This window comes from Pan troglodytes, chromosome 18 (genome assembly GCF_028858775.2).
Source record: "Pan troglodytes isolate AG18354 chromosome 18, NHGRI_mPanTro3-v2.0_pri, whole genome shotgun sequence".
Taxonomy (NCBI): domain Eukaryota; kingdom Metazoa; phylum Chordata; class Mammalia; order Primates; family Hominidae; genus Pan; species Pan troglodytes.
Window position 1 is genome coordinate 32,982,218 of NC_072416.2, and position 14,732 is coordinate 32,996,949.

The following is a 14,732-nucleotide window of genomic DNA, read 5'->3' on the forward strand; positions in this document are numbered from 1 at the left end:
CAGGCTTTAACTTTAGTTTGATCGTTTTGGGGAAATTTATGCATTTCTTTTTTTTTCTCTCCATGATATTTTTAGAATATTAAAGGGGCTGTAGAAGTATTTTTGGATCCTTGTTAGGATTCTTAGACTTAACAGATAGATTTTCTTTTTTCACTAAATTGAGACACTAATTCTGGCAGATGATATCCCTTTCAGCTCTTCTGACTAACTAGCCTAACATTCATGCCTGCTTCTTGGAGTTCAAATCTGCAGTTTCTATTTTGTGGCTTTGATTGCCTCATTTTAAGTGCTCATTCCCGTTCTTTAACAGTTTTCTATTTATTGGACTGGGATGATCTTGTTGGTGCTAACAGCCTGACATTGACATTTTTTGAAACCTAAGCAGTCAAGATTGTATAAAAATAGAAATTTCGTATAAATGCTAAACCATTTTGTGCTTTTAGGTTCAGAATGCTTACAACCTGAGTTCTGGTTGGGGATGCTTTGATCAATTTGTATTAAAATAATTTGGCAACTAGGAAGTTTTCAGGTATTTCTGAGACAGTGGCTCTATTCCAGTTTTTTTGTTATATTTCTGAAAACACAAATTTTTTTGGGAAAAAAATCTCAGTGTTCATAACTTAGGGGATTTAGAAACCTTATTTCTAACCAATGGGGAAGCTGCTCCTGGTTTTACAGTTTAGTTTGAAATCAGATGCTTCCTAGTTGGAAACACATTGTTGGTAGCAACAGATTACCTGCTTTCTTCAGTGAAGTATTTAAGTTGCTCTATATTGACTGTAAAAACTTGTTTTGATTATATTCATATACTCATGAACTGTTTGTACATTGTCTTTTAGACTGGAAACTAAGTTTATTTTGTATTATGGTCATAATAACTTTTAACATACCCTGCAAACTAAGTGTTTCTTTATAATTCATTATCTTATTTAAGCCTCACAACAACCTTACATGTTAGATAGGTATCATCCTCATTTTATGCAAGAGACAACCAAGGCTTGGAGATCAAGTAATTTGTGCAAAGGCACACATACTTTTCAGTGCTGGAGCTGGGATTTGAGCCCAGATCTTTTTTTAACTTGTATTCTCTGCTGCCTTATGGTACTACTGTGTCACCAGAAAATGATACAAACATTTAACTCTTAATAGTAAAGGTAGTATAGGAGATAAGTAAACATGATGAAAACAGGAAGTGAATATATGTTTAAATATTGGCAGACTTCAGTTATCTTTGTGTTTCTGAATTAGTCAAGTGCTTATTTTATTTGCTCATCTAATAAGAGCTTACTGTGGCATACATATAAAGTTCACACCCTGTCAGAAAAGATTATAAGCTCTCTTACGTTTCAATCTCCTTTCAGAAAGTAATGGTATGCTATGATTTATATAGACACATGTTAAATGTGCTATTTTTAGGTACATAAGGAATGTCTTTTCATTAGTTTAAAAAAGTTATGGTCCATTGAGTTAATATTTTAATGCTTATAGACTTAGTATACTCAGAAAATATTCTCATACATTTTTCTTGAAATTCCATAGATTTTATTTTCCCTTATGTTTGAAGTACTTAGCTTTATGAATAAGTGAACTCTGAATATTAGAAGATACTCCTTATGGAGCCTTAGTCATTTTAGTATGCTAGGTTTTGAATTTCATGAAGTTTCAGATTGAGATCCTTTATAAGTAATGACTTGTACCAGTTAGATATCCAAGTTTAATTGGACCTATTGTCTGCATTCTGTATTAACAGTGATTGCAGTAAGTGCAGATCAAGGTGTCCACCTGAGCTCATGCAAAGTTTTATGTTTAGTATTTTTGGGAGCAAGGAAAGACTAATAAACTCTAAACGAAATATATACAGTATACAAACACTGCTGTCACTTTTACACCATAGAGGGAGGGGCAAAGCATAGAGGAATAGGTTAGTTTCTGGCCTTGCCAGTGTCCTAAACTTTTCTAAAAGATTCAGGTTCTAAAAGGTTGAGAAAGCATTTTTAGTAAATATCATAGAAGTGATTTTCTTTTCTTTTTTTTTTCCTCAAAGTTGTTCCTCTCAGGAGAAAATCAGTAGGGGAAGAACTTACTTGGATTTTTCATATGCTATAACAGATTATTTTGTTGTCTTCTTTCTTAATAGTTTATGATTGATGGCTGAAAGAGTAACACTCGTGAGAAGTCTTGTAACTCAGCTCTGTTTTACTTATGAGGCAGTTGAAGCGTAGAGCAGATACTTAGATGAGGACACACTTTTTACCCTTGGCTGTACCCTACTTGTTTACTAATAAGCATCAGGTATTATTCTAAACAGTACCTAAATTTTAAATAGATGATGAACTACAACTTTCCGATATAACTTTATTGCATTTCTGATACCTTTTATTTTCTTAAAATGTCTTCTTTTTTACTTTTTAAAATTTTGATTGCTACCTTTACAATTAAGGCATCTTCAATGGGGTCTTCAATACTACAGTACCTAATCAGTACTTAGAAAATAACTTGGTAAGACATTGCCCGTCCCTGACATGCTGCCAGTGTTTTTTATTTTTATGACAGGAAAGGCTGAAATGTTTTGACTGATTAACCCTCTCCATGGGGGAGAATTTAGAAAGAATTATTCTTATTATCAAGTCATGTGAGGAGAACACTGGACCAGAGTAACCAATTGTCCTGTTTTGCCTGGGACAGGAGGCTTTCAATGCTAAAACCAGCAAAGTCACCCTAATCCCAGTAGTTATTCATATTTCTGAATGGGTCTTTAGAACAGTAGAAGAGACTGAAAAGTTGGCATTTCATCCATTCAGAATCTCTTCCCAGTGAAAGACTTCTTATTAGACGGCTGAGTGCTTACATATAATATATAGTACATATTATACTAAATACAATAGTAATGGTTAAATGTAAAATTTGGGAGAAGAGAGGCTTGTTTAAAGAAAGATTTATTTATGTTATTTAAAGTTCTAATCTTAAACTTTTCTCTTTTTATAGAACTGATAGTGCATCAGCTGACCCACGTAATTTAAAATATTCTTCATCCAGAGATAGAGGTGGTTCTTCCTCTTACGGACTGCAACCTTCAAATTCACCTGTGGTGTCTCGGCAAAGGCACGATGATACCAGAGTCCACGCTGACATACAGAATGACGAAAAGGGTATATATATTTTCTTATTGCTACAAGCATGTTTTTTGAACCTACCTATCCCACCTTCCTGCCTTCTTACACCCCCAACTTTCTCGCTTTCTTCTAATATATTTAAAATACGAATAACAAATGCAGTGTTATTTCTGAAAACTTTATAGGACGTTTATCCACTTTATTATTTTTAAAATTTAAAAATTTTCCATGCATAATTCATCAATGCAGTTTTCTTACAAAAAAGATACAATACTATTTTTGTTTTTATTTTCAAAAATATTTAGCTAAGGTTGAAGTTCCTCTTGGCTACTGTCTCTAAACTTCAAGAAAGTTTTAAAACAAGGTGCAAAATTTGATTTAATTTAGTTTTCATTTCTTTGCTTATTTTCCAATGAAGGGATCAAAATAAAATTAATTTAACTTCAAAGGTGTATTAAAAGAAATGAAAATGATTTTCAAGGCAGACAGTACAGGAAAAAGGTAGGAGAAGCAAAGGCTGGTTGAGCTGCAGATTGAGTAATAAGATCCTGAGCTATCAGGAAATTGACTGAATGAAACGAACAATCATATTTAAATGACGTACACATGGCTGTTTGTAGGTGGCTACAGTGTCAGTGGGGGATCTGGGGAAAATACTTATGGTCGGAAGTCGTTGGGGCAAGAGCTGAGGGTTAACAATGTGACCAGCCCTGAGTTCACCAGTGTTCAGCATGGCAGTCATGCTTTAGCCACCAAAGACATGAGGAAATCACAGGGTAAGGCTGGGAAAACGGGGACCAATCACATACACCTTCCAAAGACTTGTATCTCCTCTTATTCTGGACACCTCTTACTAACGCCTTGCACAGGCATAAGTTGATTTAGTCTACTGTGCAAGTAAAAATTGTTTACATTCTTTTCCTGTGAATTGTTAATTTCCCACTAGAAAGGTTATAGTACATTTTAAAAGAGAATTCTCTTAAAACAAGATTAGAAGACTGGATAAGATCTTACAGAAAAGGTTTACCCAATTATTGTGGATATTGAATGTATAGTGCATAGTAGGCTCTTACTACAGCAAGTCCTTGAACTCTTGGGCCTGTGGAGGATATAGATATATATATATAGAGAGAGAGAGGCTCTTACTACAGCAAGTCCTTGAACTCTTGGGCCTGTGGAGGATATAGATATATATATATAGAGGGGGTACTTTTCTGTCTTTTTTTTTTTTTTTCTCTTTTAAGTTCAGGGTACATGTGCAGGGTGTACAGGTTTGTTATGTAGGTAAACGTGTGCCATGGTAGTTTGCTGCACAGATCATCCCATCATCTAGGTATTAAACCCAGCATCCATTAAGCTATTCTTGCTGATGCTCTCCTTCCCCCCGCCCCCTAGAGTGGGTACTTTTCTGGTTTTTTTGTTGTTGTTTTCAATATATTTTTTTGAGCCAGAGTCTTGCTCTGTCACCCAGGCTGGAGCACAGTGCTGCAATCTCTCCTCACTGCAACCTCCGCCTCCCAGGTTCAAGTGATTCTCGTGCCTCAGCCTCCCAAGTAGCTGGGATTACAGGTACATGCCACCACACCCAGCTGATTTTTGCATTTTTAGTGGAGACAGGGTTTCACCATGTTGGCCAGGCTGGTCTCGAACTCCTGACCTTAAGTGATCACATGTGCTCATTACAGGCCTGAGCCACTGGGCCCTGCCTAGAGTGAGCACTTTTCTAAAGTTAAATACACTGATAGCATTTCTGCCTTATGACGTAGCCTCACTGTATAGGTGAGTGCCTTGGAAGTTCAGAGGATTGGCCGGGTGCAGCGGCTCACTCCTGTAATCCCAGCACTTTGGGAGGCCGAGTCGGGCAGATCACGAGGTCAGGAGATCGAGACCATCCTGACTAACACGGTGAAACCCTGTCTCTACTGAAAATACAAAAAATTAGCCGGGCGCGGTGGTGGGCACCTCTAGTCCCAGCTACCCAGGAGGCTGAGGCAGGAGAATGGCGTGAACCCGGGAGGCAGAGCTTGCAGTGAGCTGAGTGCACCACTGCACTCCAGCCTGGGCAACAGAGCGAGACTCCATCTCAAAAAAACAACAACAAAAAAGAAAGTTCAGAGGATTAGAGGTAATGATAATTTTTTTCCTTAAAGAGAAATTTATCGGTAAAGCTGAGTTATGGGCTTTGTCAGATGTAATTACTTTTTGGACATTTAATTTTTGACTTTTTTTTTTTTTTTATACTGTGTGTGTGCTTCGTGTATCTTGGTGAAAATCTTTGTGCCTGTAGCTTTTATTGTTGGTAGATAACTTTTAAAAAACTGATTTCTTTTTATGTTTTCACAAGTGGAATGAATTCAAAGGCTATGTATGCTGTTTGTTAAAACAGAGTGTTTGAAGCCTTAGACTTATGATATTATAGAAGCTAAACAGTGACTCTAAAGTAGTTCAGTAAACAATTCCTCTTCTTCAAAGGCTCAGGGTCATGTAGTTTGCTAGTGACAGAATTGTAAGTAGAGCCTAATTTCCCAGCTGGTAACTTGATGACATTTTTGGTATCTGTCCTTATTGAAATACTCTATGGGCTAGGGATTTGTAAAAATCCTATTCTTCTCTCAGACATTGTAGTTTCTTTTTTTTTTTTTTTTTTTTAACTTTTAAATTCAGGATACAAGTGCAGATTTGTTACACTGGTAAACTTGTGTCATGAGGGTTTGTAGTATAGATTATTTTATCACCCAGGTATTAAGCCTGGTACCCATTGGTTGTTTCTCTTGATCCTCTCCCTCCTCCCACCCCCTACCCTCCAAAAGGATCCAGTGTGTTTTGTTCCCCTTGTAGTTATTTATTTATTTAGGAGATGGAGTATCTCCCTGGCACCCAGGCTGGAGTGCAATGGCGCAATCTCAGGTCACTGCAGCCTCCACCTCCCAGATTAAAGTGATTCTCCTGCCTCAGCCTCCCGAGTAGCTGGGATTACAGGAGCGTGCCACCATGCCCGGCTAATTTTTTGTATCTTTAGTAGAGACGAGGTTCCACCATGTTGGCCAGGCAGGTCTCAATCTCCTGACCCCGTGATCTGCCCTCTCGGCCTCCCAAAGTGCTGGGATTACAGGTGTGAGCCACCATGCCCAGCCTTCTGGTTTCTTTTATTATCAATTTTTTCTCATACCTTAGAAATGAAACTGTCAGACCCTTTGTGATTTGTTGTTTACGTATGTATTGGCTAATTATGGTGAATAGCACAGTTGAAAATGTTTTGCAAAAATTGAGTTTTTTGTTTTGTTTTGTTTTTTGAGACAGTCTCGCTCTGTCACCCAGGCTGGAATGCACTAGTGTGATTTCACTGCAACCTTTGCTTCCCAGGCTAAAGCGATCCTCCCACCTCAGCCTCCTGAGTAGCTGGGATTACAGGCATGTGCCACTGTGCCCAGCTAATTTTTGTATTTTTCGTAGAGATGGGGTTGTACCATGTTGCCGATGCTGGTCTCGAACTCCTGGGCTCAAGTGATCTGCCTGCCTTGGCCTTCCAAAGTGCTGGGTAATTACAGGCAAGAGCCACCTCGCCCAGCAAAAATCTAGTTTTTAAAGGCATTGTTAATATACTGATAGTATTCACTATTGTTTGCTTGTTCTTGTGATTAAAAAATAAGGGGAGAAAAGTTGTGGTTTGCTACCTTTCTAGTGGAGGCATGCCTTGCATGTGGTAGATGATAATTAGACATTTGTTGAACTAAATGTGTGATTATGGCTCCCCAAAACTTCATCCCAGGGAAATGATGATAATGTGAATAAGAGGCTTTCCTCCAGTGGGATACCTAGATGATAAGTAGAAGCCTATATCCTGTTTTTACTCGATTGAGGCTTTATCCGTACCCCTTGGAAGTTGTTTAATTTAGCTACACCCAGGCTCTTTACCTGCATGTTGAAAACAGTTTGGAATGGACCCAAAGAAAGTTGTTACTAAGGCCTTTCTTTTTTCTCTCCCAGCCAGTCCTCTGGAATGAGGTGTTCAGTTGGCCTAGGGTTATTCATTTCTCGTTTCCTTCAGCAAATATTTTTTTGAGGGTCTGTTATGTGCCAGGCACTCTGCTGGGATTTGGAATATAGAGTTGAACAAAAGAGCGATAGGACCTATATTCCCTGAGCTTTTATTGACCAGTGGACTGTGACTTTTGATGTAATTTTATTTTTGAGAGAGGGTCTTGCTCTGTCACCCAGGCTGGAGTGCAATAGGGTGATCTCGGCTCACTGCAACCTCCACCTCACGGGCTCCAGTGATTCTCCTGCCTCAGCCTCCCGAGTAGCTGGGACTACAGGTGCACACCACCTTGGCTGGCTAGTTTATGTAATTTTTTGTGTGTCTGTGGAGACAGGGTTTCACCATGTTGCCCAGGCTGGTCTCAAACTCCTGAACTCATGTAATCTACCCGCCTTCCAAAGTACTGGGATTACAGGCATGAGCCACCATAATAATTTAATTATTATTTAAATAATTTTTAATTTTAAAAATTTAAAAATTATTTTAAAATTTAAAAATTCCTTTGCTTATTTATACTCAATGGACAACAAAATGTTTATATATTCACAGAGAGATCGATGTCTTATTGTGATGAGTCTCGACTGTCAAATCTTCTTCGGAGGATCACCCGGGAAGACGACAGAGACTGAAGATTGGTCACTGTAAAGCAGTTGAAAGAATTTATTCAGCAACCAGAAAATAAGCTGGTAAGTATAGTATGTTTGGAAATAGGAGGATTTTTGTGTTTCCATAATAAACTAGGTAATGCTACCTTGAGTAGTTTAAGAATGGGGAAAGTCTGTATTATGATGATCAAGAACTTAATGCTCTCTAATATGTAATTTCTTTTTCTTCTTAAAGACAAGATCTTGCTGTGTCGCCCAGGCTGGAGTGCAGTGGCACAATCATAGCTCACTGCAGTCTCAAACTTCTGGATTCAAGCTATCCTCCCGCTGTGGCCTCCTGAGTAGCTGGGACTTCAGGCATGTGCCACTACACCTGGCTGAGGTGGAAGAATCACTTGAGCCCAGGAATTCAGGGTTGCAGTGAGATACGATCACACCTCTGCATGTCAACCTGGGCGACAGAGGGAGTCCTTGTCTCTTAAAACAACAACAGAAATGTAACAAAGTATAGGAAGGGTTAAATTTTTTTCTTCACTTTCTTTACACCAATTAAGAACTTGATATGGGCCAGGTGTGGTGGCTCATGCCTGTAATCCCAGCATTTTGGGAGGCCAAGGCGGGCGGATCACCTGAGTTCAGGAGTTCGATACCAGCCTGCCCAACATAGTGAAGCCCCATCTCTACTAAAAATACAAAATTAGCTGGACGTGGTGGCACATGACCGTAATTCCAGCTACGTGGGAGGCTGTGGCAGGAGAATCGCTTGAACCCAGGAGACGGAGGTTGCAGTGAGCTGAGATCACGCCATTGCACTCCAGCCTGGGCGAAAAGAGTGAAACTCCATCTTAAAAAAAAAAAAAAAAAAAAGAACTTGACAATGAGCAGGAGAAAATTAATGAAAATGGTCTAGTGAGGCAGATGACACTTGGATCAAAGCAAGTTTCTCCTCCTTCCAAATTTTATTATGAGTAGTTTCAAATATATAGCAAGTTGAAAGAATTTGACATTGAATCTGTTAAACCCATCATCTAATTTTTGTCGTTAACGTTTTGCCCTAAATACTGCCTTGTCACATATCTCTCCATCTATCCCTCCATCCATCAGTCAATTTTTCAAATGGATTTCAAAGTAAATAAAACAAGCTTTTTGAGTTTATTTTTTTGTTGATGATCACAGCTCTATGTTTCCAGTGGGTGAATTTCTTTCATAGGCTGAAAGGAAACATGACATTCCTGATACATGCTCATTGGGGAGTGGGAATAATAAAGAAAGTAAAGTACTGTTGAATTAGAATTTGGAGGGGAAGACAAGTAAAAAAGGACACAATGCTATTCTTAAAAGTATAGGAATTTGAAGTTTTCATAAATGTGTTTTCTTTTAAAGGTACTAGTTAAACAATTGGATAATATCTTGGCTGCTGTACATGATGTGCTTAATGAAAGGTAAGTAACTAATAATGGTTCGGTTTAAATGACTTTAAAATATATTTTTAGAAATTACTTAACAATACACAAGAAGACAAACCCACTGGCTTTGTTTATGAACATCTATTGACATTTCAGTGGGTCTTGTCATTTTTATCTGCATTAATTATGTGTTAATTACGGTTGAATACAAATGGAATCCACTTGAAAAGAATATTTATTTTTTGAGCCAGAGTCTCACCGTGTCGCCCAGGCTGGAGTGCAGTGGTGCGATCTCAGCTCACTGCAACCTCCACTTCCCGGGTTCAAGTGATTCTCCTGCCTCAGCCTCCCGAGTAGCTGGGACTACAGGCGTGCACCACAACTGCCAGCTAATTTTTGTATTTTTGGTAGAGACAGGGTTTCACCATGTTGGCCAGGCTGGTCTAGAACTCCTGACCTCAGGTGATCCACCCACCTTAGCCTTCCAAAGTGTTGGGATTACAGGCATGAGCCACCGTGCCTGGCTGGAATATTTTATTTTTTTAATTTGCTAGTCTCACTGGATAACTGAGTCTTGACTTATGGAATGGCATAAACTCTTGATGCAGGCATGAAGAATAAAATTAGTTTTTGTAAACTAGAGAATTTGAAACTGCTTAGAGAATAGAGGTAAAAAGGAATTTCCTTCTTTGGGTAAGAGTGGATCCAAACCATATATTCTCTGGCTATTAGAGTCTCCGGAGGTGTGTGGTCATTTTTTGTTATGGTGATTCCCAAAGATTTGCAGTGTTGGCAAGTACCCAAAATTTATCTCAGCTGGTCATAAACCTTAGTGCCTTTTGATGGTTTTGTTTTATAGAGTTACTTATTAAAGTTCTATGTAAATCATTACTGTTATCCTTTTAAGTTTCTGTATTTAACTATTACCATTTTTTATTTTATAGTCATTACATATTGGATATTATGTAGAATGTAGTTATGTATAGAGTGTTTTATCTAATTATTTGTTGCTGCCCTTTTCTGAGAGTTATTTAATACAGTTTGAGATGGAATTTAGCATTTTTGGGCCTTCCCTCACTGTTTGTAAATAATTGATTTTGTAAAAAGAAAGTAATGTCAGACAGATACTTGAGGGCAATGCAGGCTAGACAGAATGTAGTATTTAGAGTGGAGAAAATTTCAACCTTTTATGTAGTTTGAATAGAAATTTAAAAAACCACTTAAGACATTCTTTTGTAAGATGTATTACTCGTGTCATCATAGAAAACTTAAGCCTTTTGTGTGTGTTTTTTGTTTGCATTAAAATAAACACAGTAGCGAATTGCTTCAGGAGTTGAGACAGGAGGGAGCTTGCTGTCTCGGCCTTCTTTGTGCTTCTCTGAGCTATGAGGCTGAGAAGATCTTCAAGTGGATTTTTAGCAAATTTAGCTCATCTGCAAAAGATGAAGTTAAACTCCTCTACTTATGTGCCGCCTACAAAGCACTAGAGACTGTGGGAGAAAAGAAAGCCTTTTCATCTGTAATGCAGGTAAGAATGAAGGGGGAAAAATGCATGATGTACTTGGGAAGAAAATTGTCCCTTTAACACATGTCCTTGGAGGGGAGCTTGAAGAAGGGAAACATAGAATAGGGGTTATCTACTGATAGGAAATATGTTTTAAAAATTCCTCTTTCTCAGTTTGAGTAAAGGATACACTGTTCAAGGATCAGTGCTACATACATATATGCATATATGTGGAGAGAGAGGGAGAGATTTCTTCTAAGAAATTGGCTTACACGCCGGGTGCAGTGGCTCACGCCTGTAATCCCAGCACTTTGGGAGGCCAAGGCAGGCGGATCATGAAGTCAGGAGATCGAGACCATCCTGGCTAACATAGTGAAACCCCATATCTACTAAAAATACAAAAAAAATTAGCCGGGCGTGGTGGTGGGCACCTGTAGTCTCAGCTAATTGGGAGACTGAGGCAGGAGAATGCCGTGAACCTGTGAGGTGGAGCCTGCAGTGAGTTGAGATCGCACCACTGCACTCCAGCCTGGGCAACACAGTGAGACTCTGTCTCAAAAAAAAAAAAAAGAAAAAAAAAGATACACGTTGAAGTTAGATTTGAAATAAGTTAGTTTTAAGATTTTTTTCCTCAGCCAAGCGCGGTGGCCTATATGCCTGTAATCCCAGCACTTTGGGAGGCCGAGGTGGGAACATCATGAGGTCAAGGGATCGAAACCATCCTGGCCAACATGGTGAAACCCCGTCTCTACTAACAATACAAAAATTAGCCAGGCATGGTGGCACGTGCCTGTAGTCCCAGCTACTCAGGAAGCTGAGGCAGGAGAATCGCTTGAACCCCGGAGGCCGAGGTTGCAGTGAGCCGAGATCACACCATTGCCTGGGCAACAGAGCCAGACTCTGTCTCAAAAAAAAAAAAAAAAAAAAGGATTTTTTTTCCTCTTTGGTTTTTAGAAATGTTTTTTTGAGATTGCTTAGGACCAGAATGATTTGCAAATTTGAAAATAGGAACTCCGCTAGGAATGCTGGATAGAAGAGTGCTTCACATTTGTAGAGGGAGACAAGAACTAAATATCACAACTTCTTTCTGAGCCTTTTGGTTTGCTAACGTGCCCCAAATTCTTATTCCAAATGGTATAAGATAATTATGTGTAAATGAATACCAGCTCTACTTAGTTTTATTTCACATTTGTGTATCTGAATATATTAAAACATCATTCCTTTTTTTTTTTTTTTTTGATGCAGAGTCTTGCTCTGTTGTCCAGCCTGGAGTGCAGTGGCATGATCTCGGCTCACTGCAACTTCTGCCTCCCTGGTTCAAGTGAATCTCCTGCCTCAGCCTCCTGAGTAGCTGGTATTACAGGAGTGTGCCATTAGCCTGGCTAATTTTTGTATTTTTAGTAGAGATGGGGTTTCATTGTGTTGGCCATGCTGGTCTTGGACTCCTGACCTCAAGTGATCCTCCTGCCTCGGCCTCCCAAAGTACTGTGATTAGTGTCATGAGCCACCACACCTGGCCTAAAAGATCATTGATTTAGTTTTGAGTAAGATTTTAAGTGATTAAATTATGGTATTGTTGTGTTTGGAATATCTGATATTAGGGTTTTTTTTTTTTTTTTTTTTTTTTTTTTTTACAGTTTTTGATATGCTTTATTTTGGGTATGTAGTTTAAAAAATATAAAGGAAATATAAGGAATGTTCTTTTTCTTTTTAAATAAAAAATGTATTTTTAACTGGGCATGGTGGCTCACTCCTGTAACCCCAGCACTGTGGGAGGCTGAGGCCGGTGAATTGCCTGAGTCCAGGAGTTTGAGACCAGCCTGGGCAACATGGTGAAACCCTGTTTCTATCAAAAAAAGGAAAAAAAATAAGTCGGGCATGGTGGCATGCATCTGTAATCCCAGCTACTTGGAGGCTGAGGCAGGAGGATCGCTTGTGCCTGGGAGGTTGAAGCTACAGTGAGCTATGGTCAAGCTACTGCACTCCATTATAGGCAACCCTGTCTCAAAAAAGCAAAACAAAACGAAACATTTTCCCCCTTGATTATAGAAGTTTGAGAAAAATTTGAGGGAGGATTCAGAAAATTACCTGTAACTGAACAGAATGCCACCAGCTTGGGCTTATTCTGCATGCATAATTATGAACATTTTCCCATCTCTTGTGAAAATTCTCACATTCATAGAAAGATAGATGCACCAGTAAAATAAATACCTGTAAATATGATAATAATTTCATAATATATGCTTCACCTAGATTTACCAGTTACTAATATTTTGCCACAGTTTTATTTTCTCACACACTTTTGTTGAGCATCTGAAAACCATATACATGATGACAGTTCACCCCATAATGTTTTAGTATGCATCTCCCAAGAATAAGGTTTTTCTTCTGCATAACAAGAATATTGTAATCGTACCTAAGAAAATGAATTTTATTACATATGTGTTCTATATTCAAATTTCTGTAATTACCCTTAAGATGTCTTTTAAATGATTTTTAGCATTGATAGTCTGTGCCTGTGTAGATTATAACATTGGCTATTGCAAAATAATGGTTTTCTTTTTCTCTCTTTTTTTTTTGAGATGTAATCTTGCTCTATTGTCCAAGCTGGAGGGCAGTGGCACGATCTCGGCTCACTGCAACCTCCGCCTCCCAGGTTCAAGCAGTTCTCTTGCTTCAGCCTCCTGAGTAGCTGGGATTACAGGCATGTGCCACTGTGCTCTGCTAATTTTTATATTTTTAGTAGAGACGGAGTTCATCATGCTGGCCAATCTGGTCTTGAACTCCTGACCTCAGGTGATCCACCTGCCTCGTCCTCCCAAGGTGCTGGGGTTACAGGTGTGAGCCACTGCACCCAGCCTAAAATGATAGTTTTCTGATTCTAGCATTTCTTTTATAAGATTGCTATGTAAAGCGCAGCTTTTCCTTTTTTAGGGAAAAATGTTTTTTAACAGCTGCAAAATAAATATTCTTTCAATGGAATGACAAATAGTTATTTATTATTTTATTTTTGCCATATATTTATTTTAAAAATTCATGTATAATGGTAACCTGAGCCTGCATGTTATTTATGTGTGGTGCCATACTGATCTTCTTTAATTTTAATATGAAGCAAGTACTAATATACTAAAGCATAAATTATATAAAATTTGCTTTATATTTTGGATTGCAAAGTAATTGTTGTACTTTATAGAAAAGTTTCCCAAATCCATTTTACTTTTTGGTATTTGAAATTTAATCACAGGTAGAATCTTAGAGCATTTAGGGATATTGTAAACAGATGTTATTAAGGACTAATGTTAACTGATGTCAAAGGACTAATATTAACAAACATTGAAGAAGAGAAAGCAGTATTTGTTTTTAGCTTAACATCTTAGTGGAGCGAAACATTTTCAATTTATTTATTTTATTTATTTATTAATTATTATTTTTTTTGAGATGGAGTCTGGCTGTATTGTCCAGGCTGGAGTGCAGCGGTGCAATCTCAGCTCACTGCAACCTCTGCCTCCTGGGTTCAAGCGATTCTTGTGTCTCAGCCTCCCAAGCAGTTGGGATTTACAAGTCAATTCTTTTTTTTTTAACTAAAACTACAGAATCTATTTTTCTTGGTCTCATACTCAGTTTTTTATGTAGTCAGTAAATAATGAACCTAATTTGCTTGTTTTCTCCCTATTTTGTTGAATGTTCACGGTTTGTAACTTTTATTTTTAAGCTTGTAATGACCAGCCTGCAGTCAATTCTTGAAAATGTGGATACACCAGAATTGCTTTGCAGATGTGTTAAGTGCATTCTTTTGGTGGCTCGATGTTACCCTCATATTTTCAGCACTAATTTTAGGGTGAGTTCCTCATTCAGATCATGGGGTGAGGGGGATGGTTGTGTGTGTGAGGAACTGAGGAATCAGATGGAAAACAATGCCTCTGCTCCTTTGAATATAATCAGTGATATTTGAGGTTCCAGGGTTAAATGCCGCATTTTTCTTTCTGACGTTCGTACCTTAAAATATTTGAAGAAAATAAACTATTTCATTGTTGTGAGAAATGTAGTTCTTTTATTTTCCTGCCC

The 14,732-nt window shown here is 38.2% G+C and overlaps 1 protein-coding gene across 4 annotated transcripts in view; it reads left to right on the top strand.

Moving 5' to 3' along the window:
* Positions 1 to 10,604, top strand: part of LOC129135358 (putative L-type amino acid transporter 1-like protein MLAS) — a 55,092-nt gene extending 44,488 nt beyond the window's left edge. For 3 of the 4 annotated variants that reach the window (XM_063797042.1, XM_063797043.1, XM_063797044.1), the window contains one exon: positions 2,986 to 3,138. Coding sequence is in view for 1 of the 4 variants with exons in the window: in XM_063797045.1 (XP_063653115.1) it covers positions 2,986 to 3,020 (35 nt within the window). In the remaining 3 variants the exon portion in view is untranslated. Of the gene's footprint in view, positions 1 to 2,985; positions 3,150 to 7,701; positions 7,839 to 9,140; positions 9,200 to 10,477 lie in introns of those variants that run through there. The other variant, XM_063797045.1, reaches the window with a different exon arrangement.
* Positions 10,605 to 14,732: the final 4,128 nt, after the last annotated feature.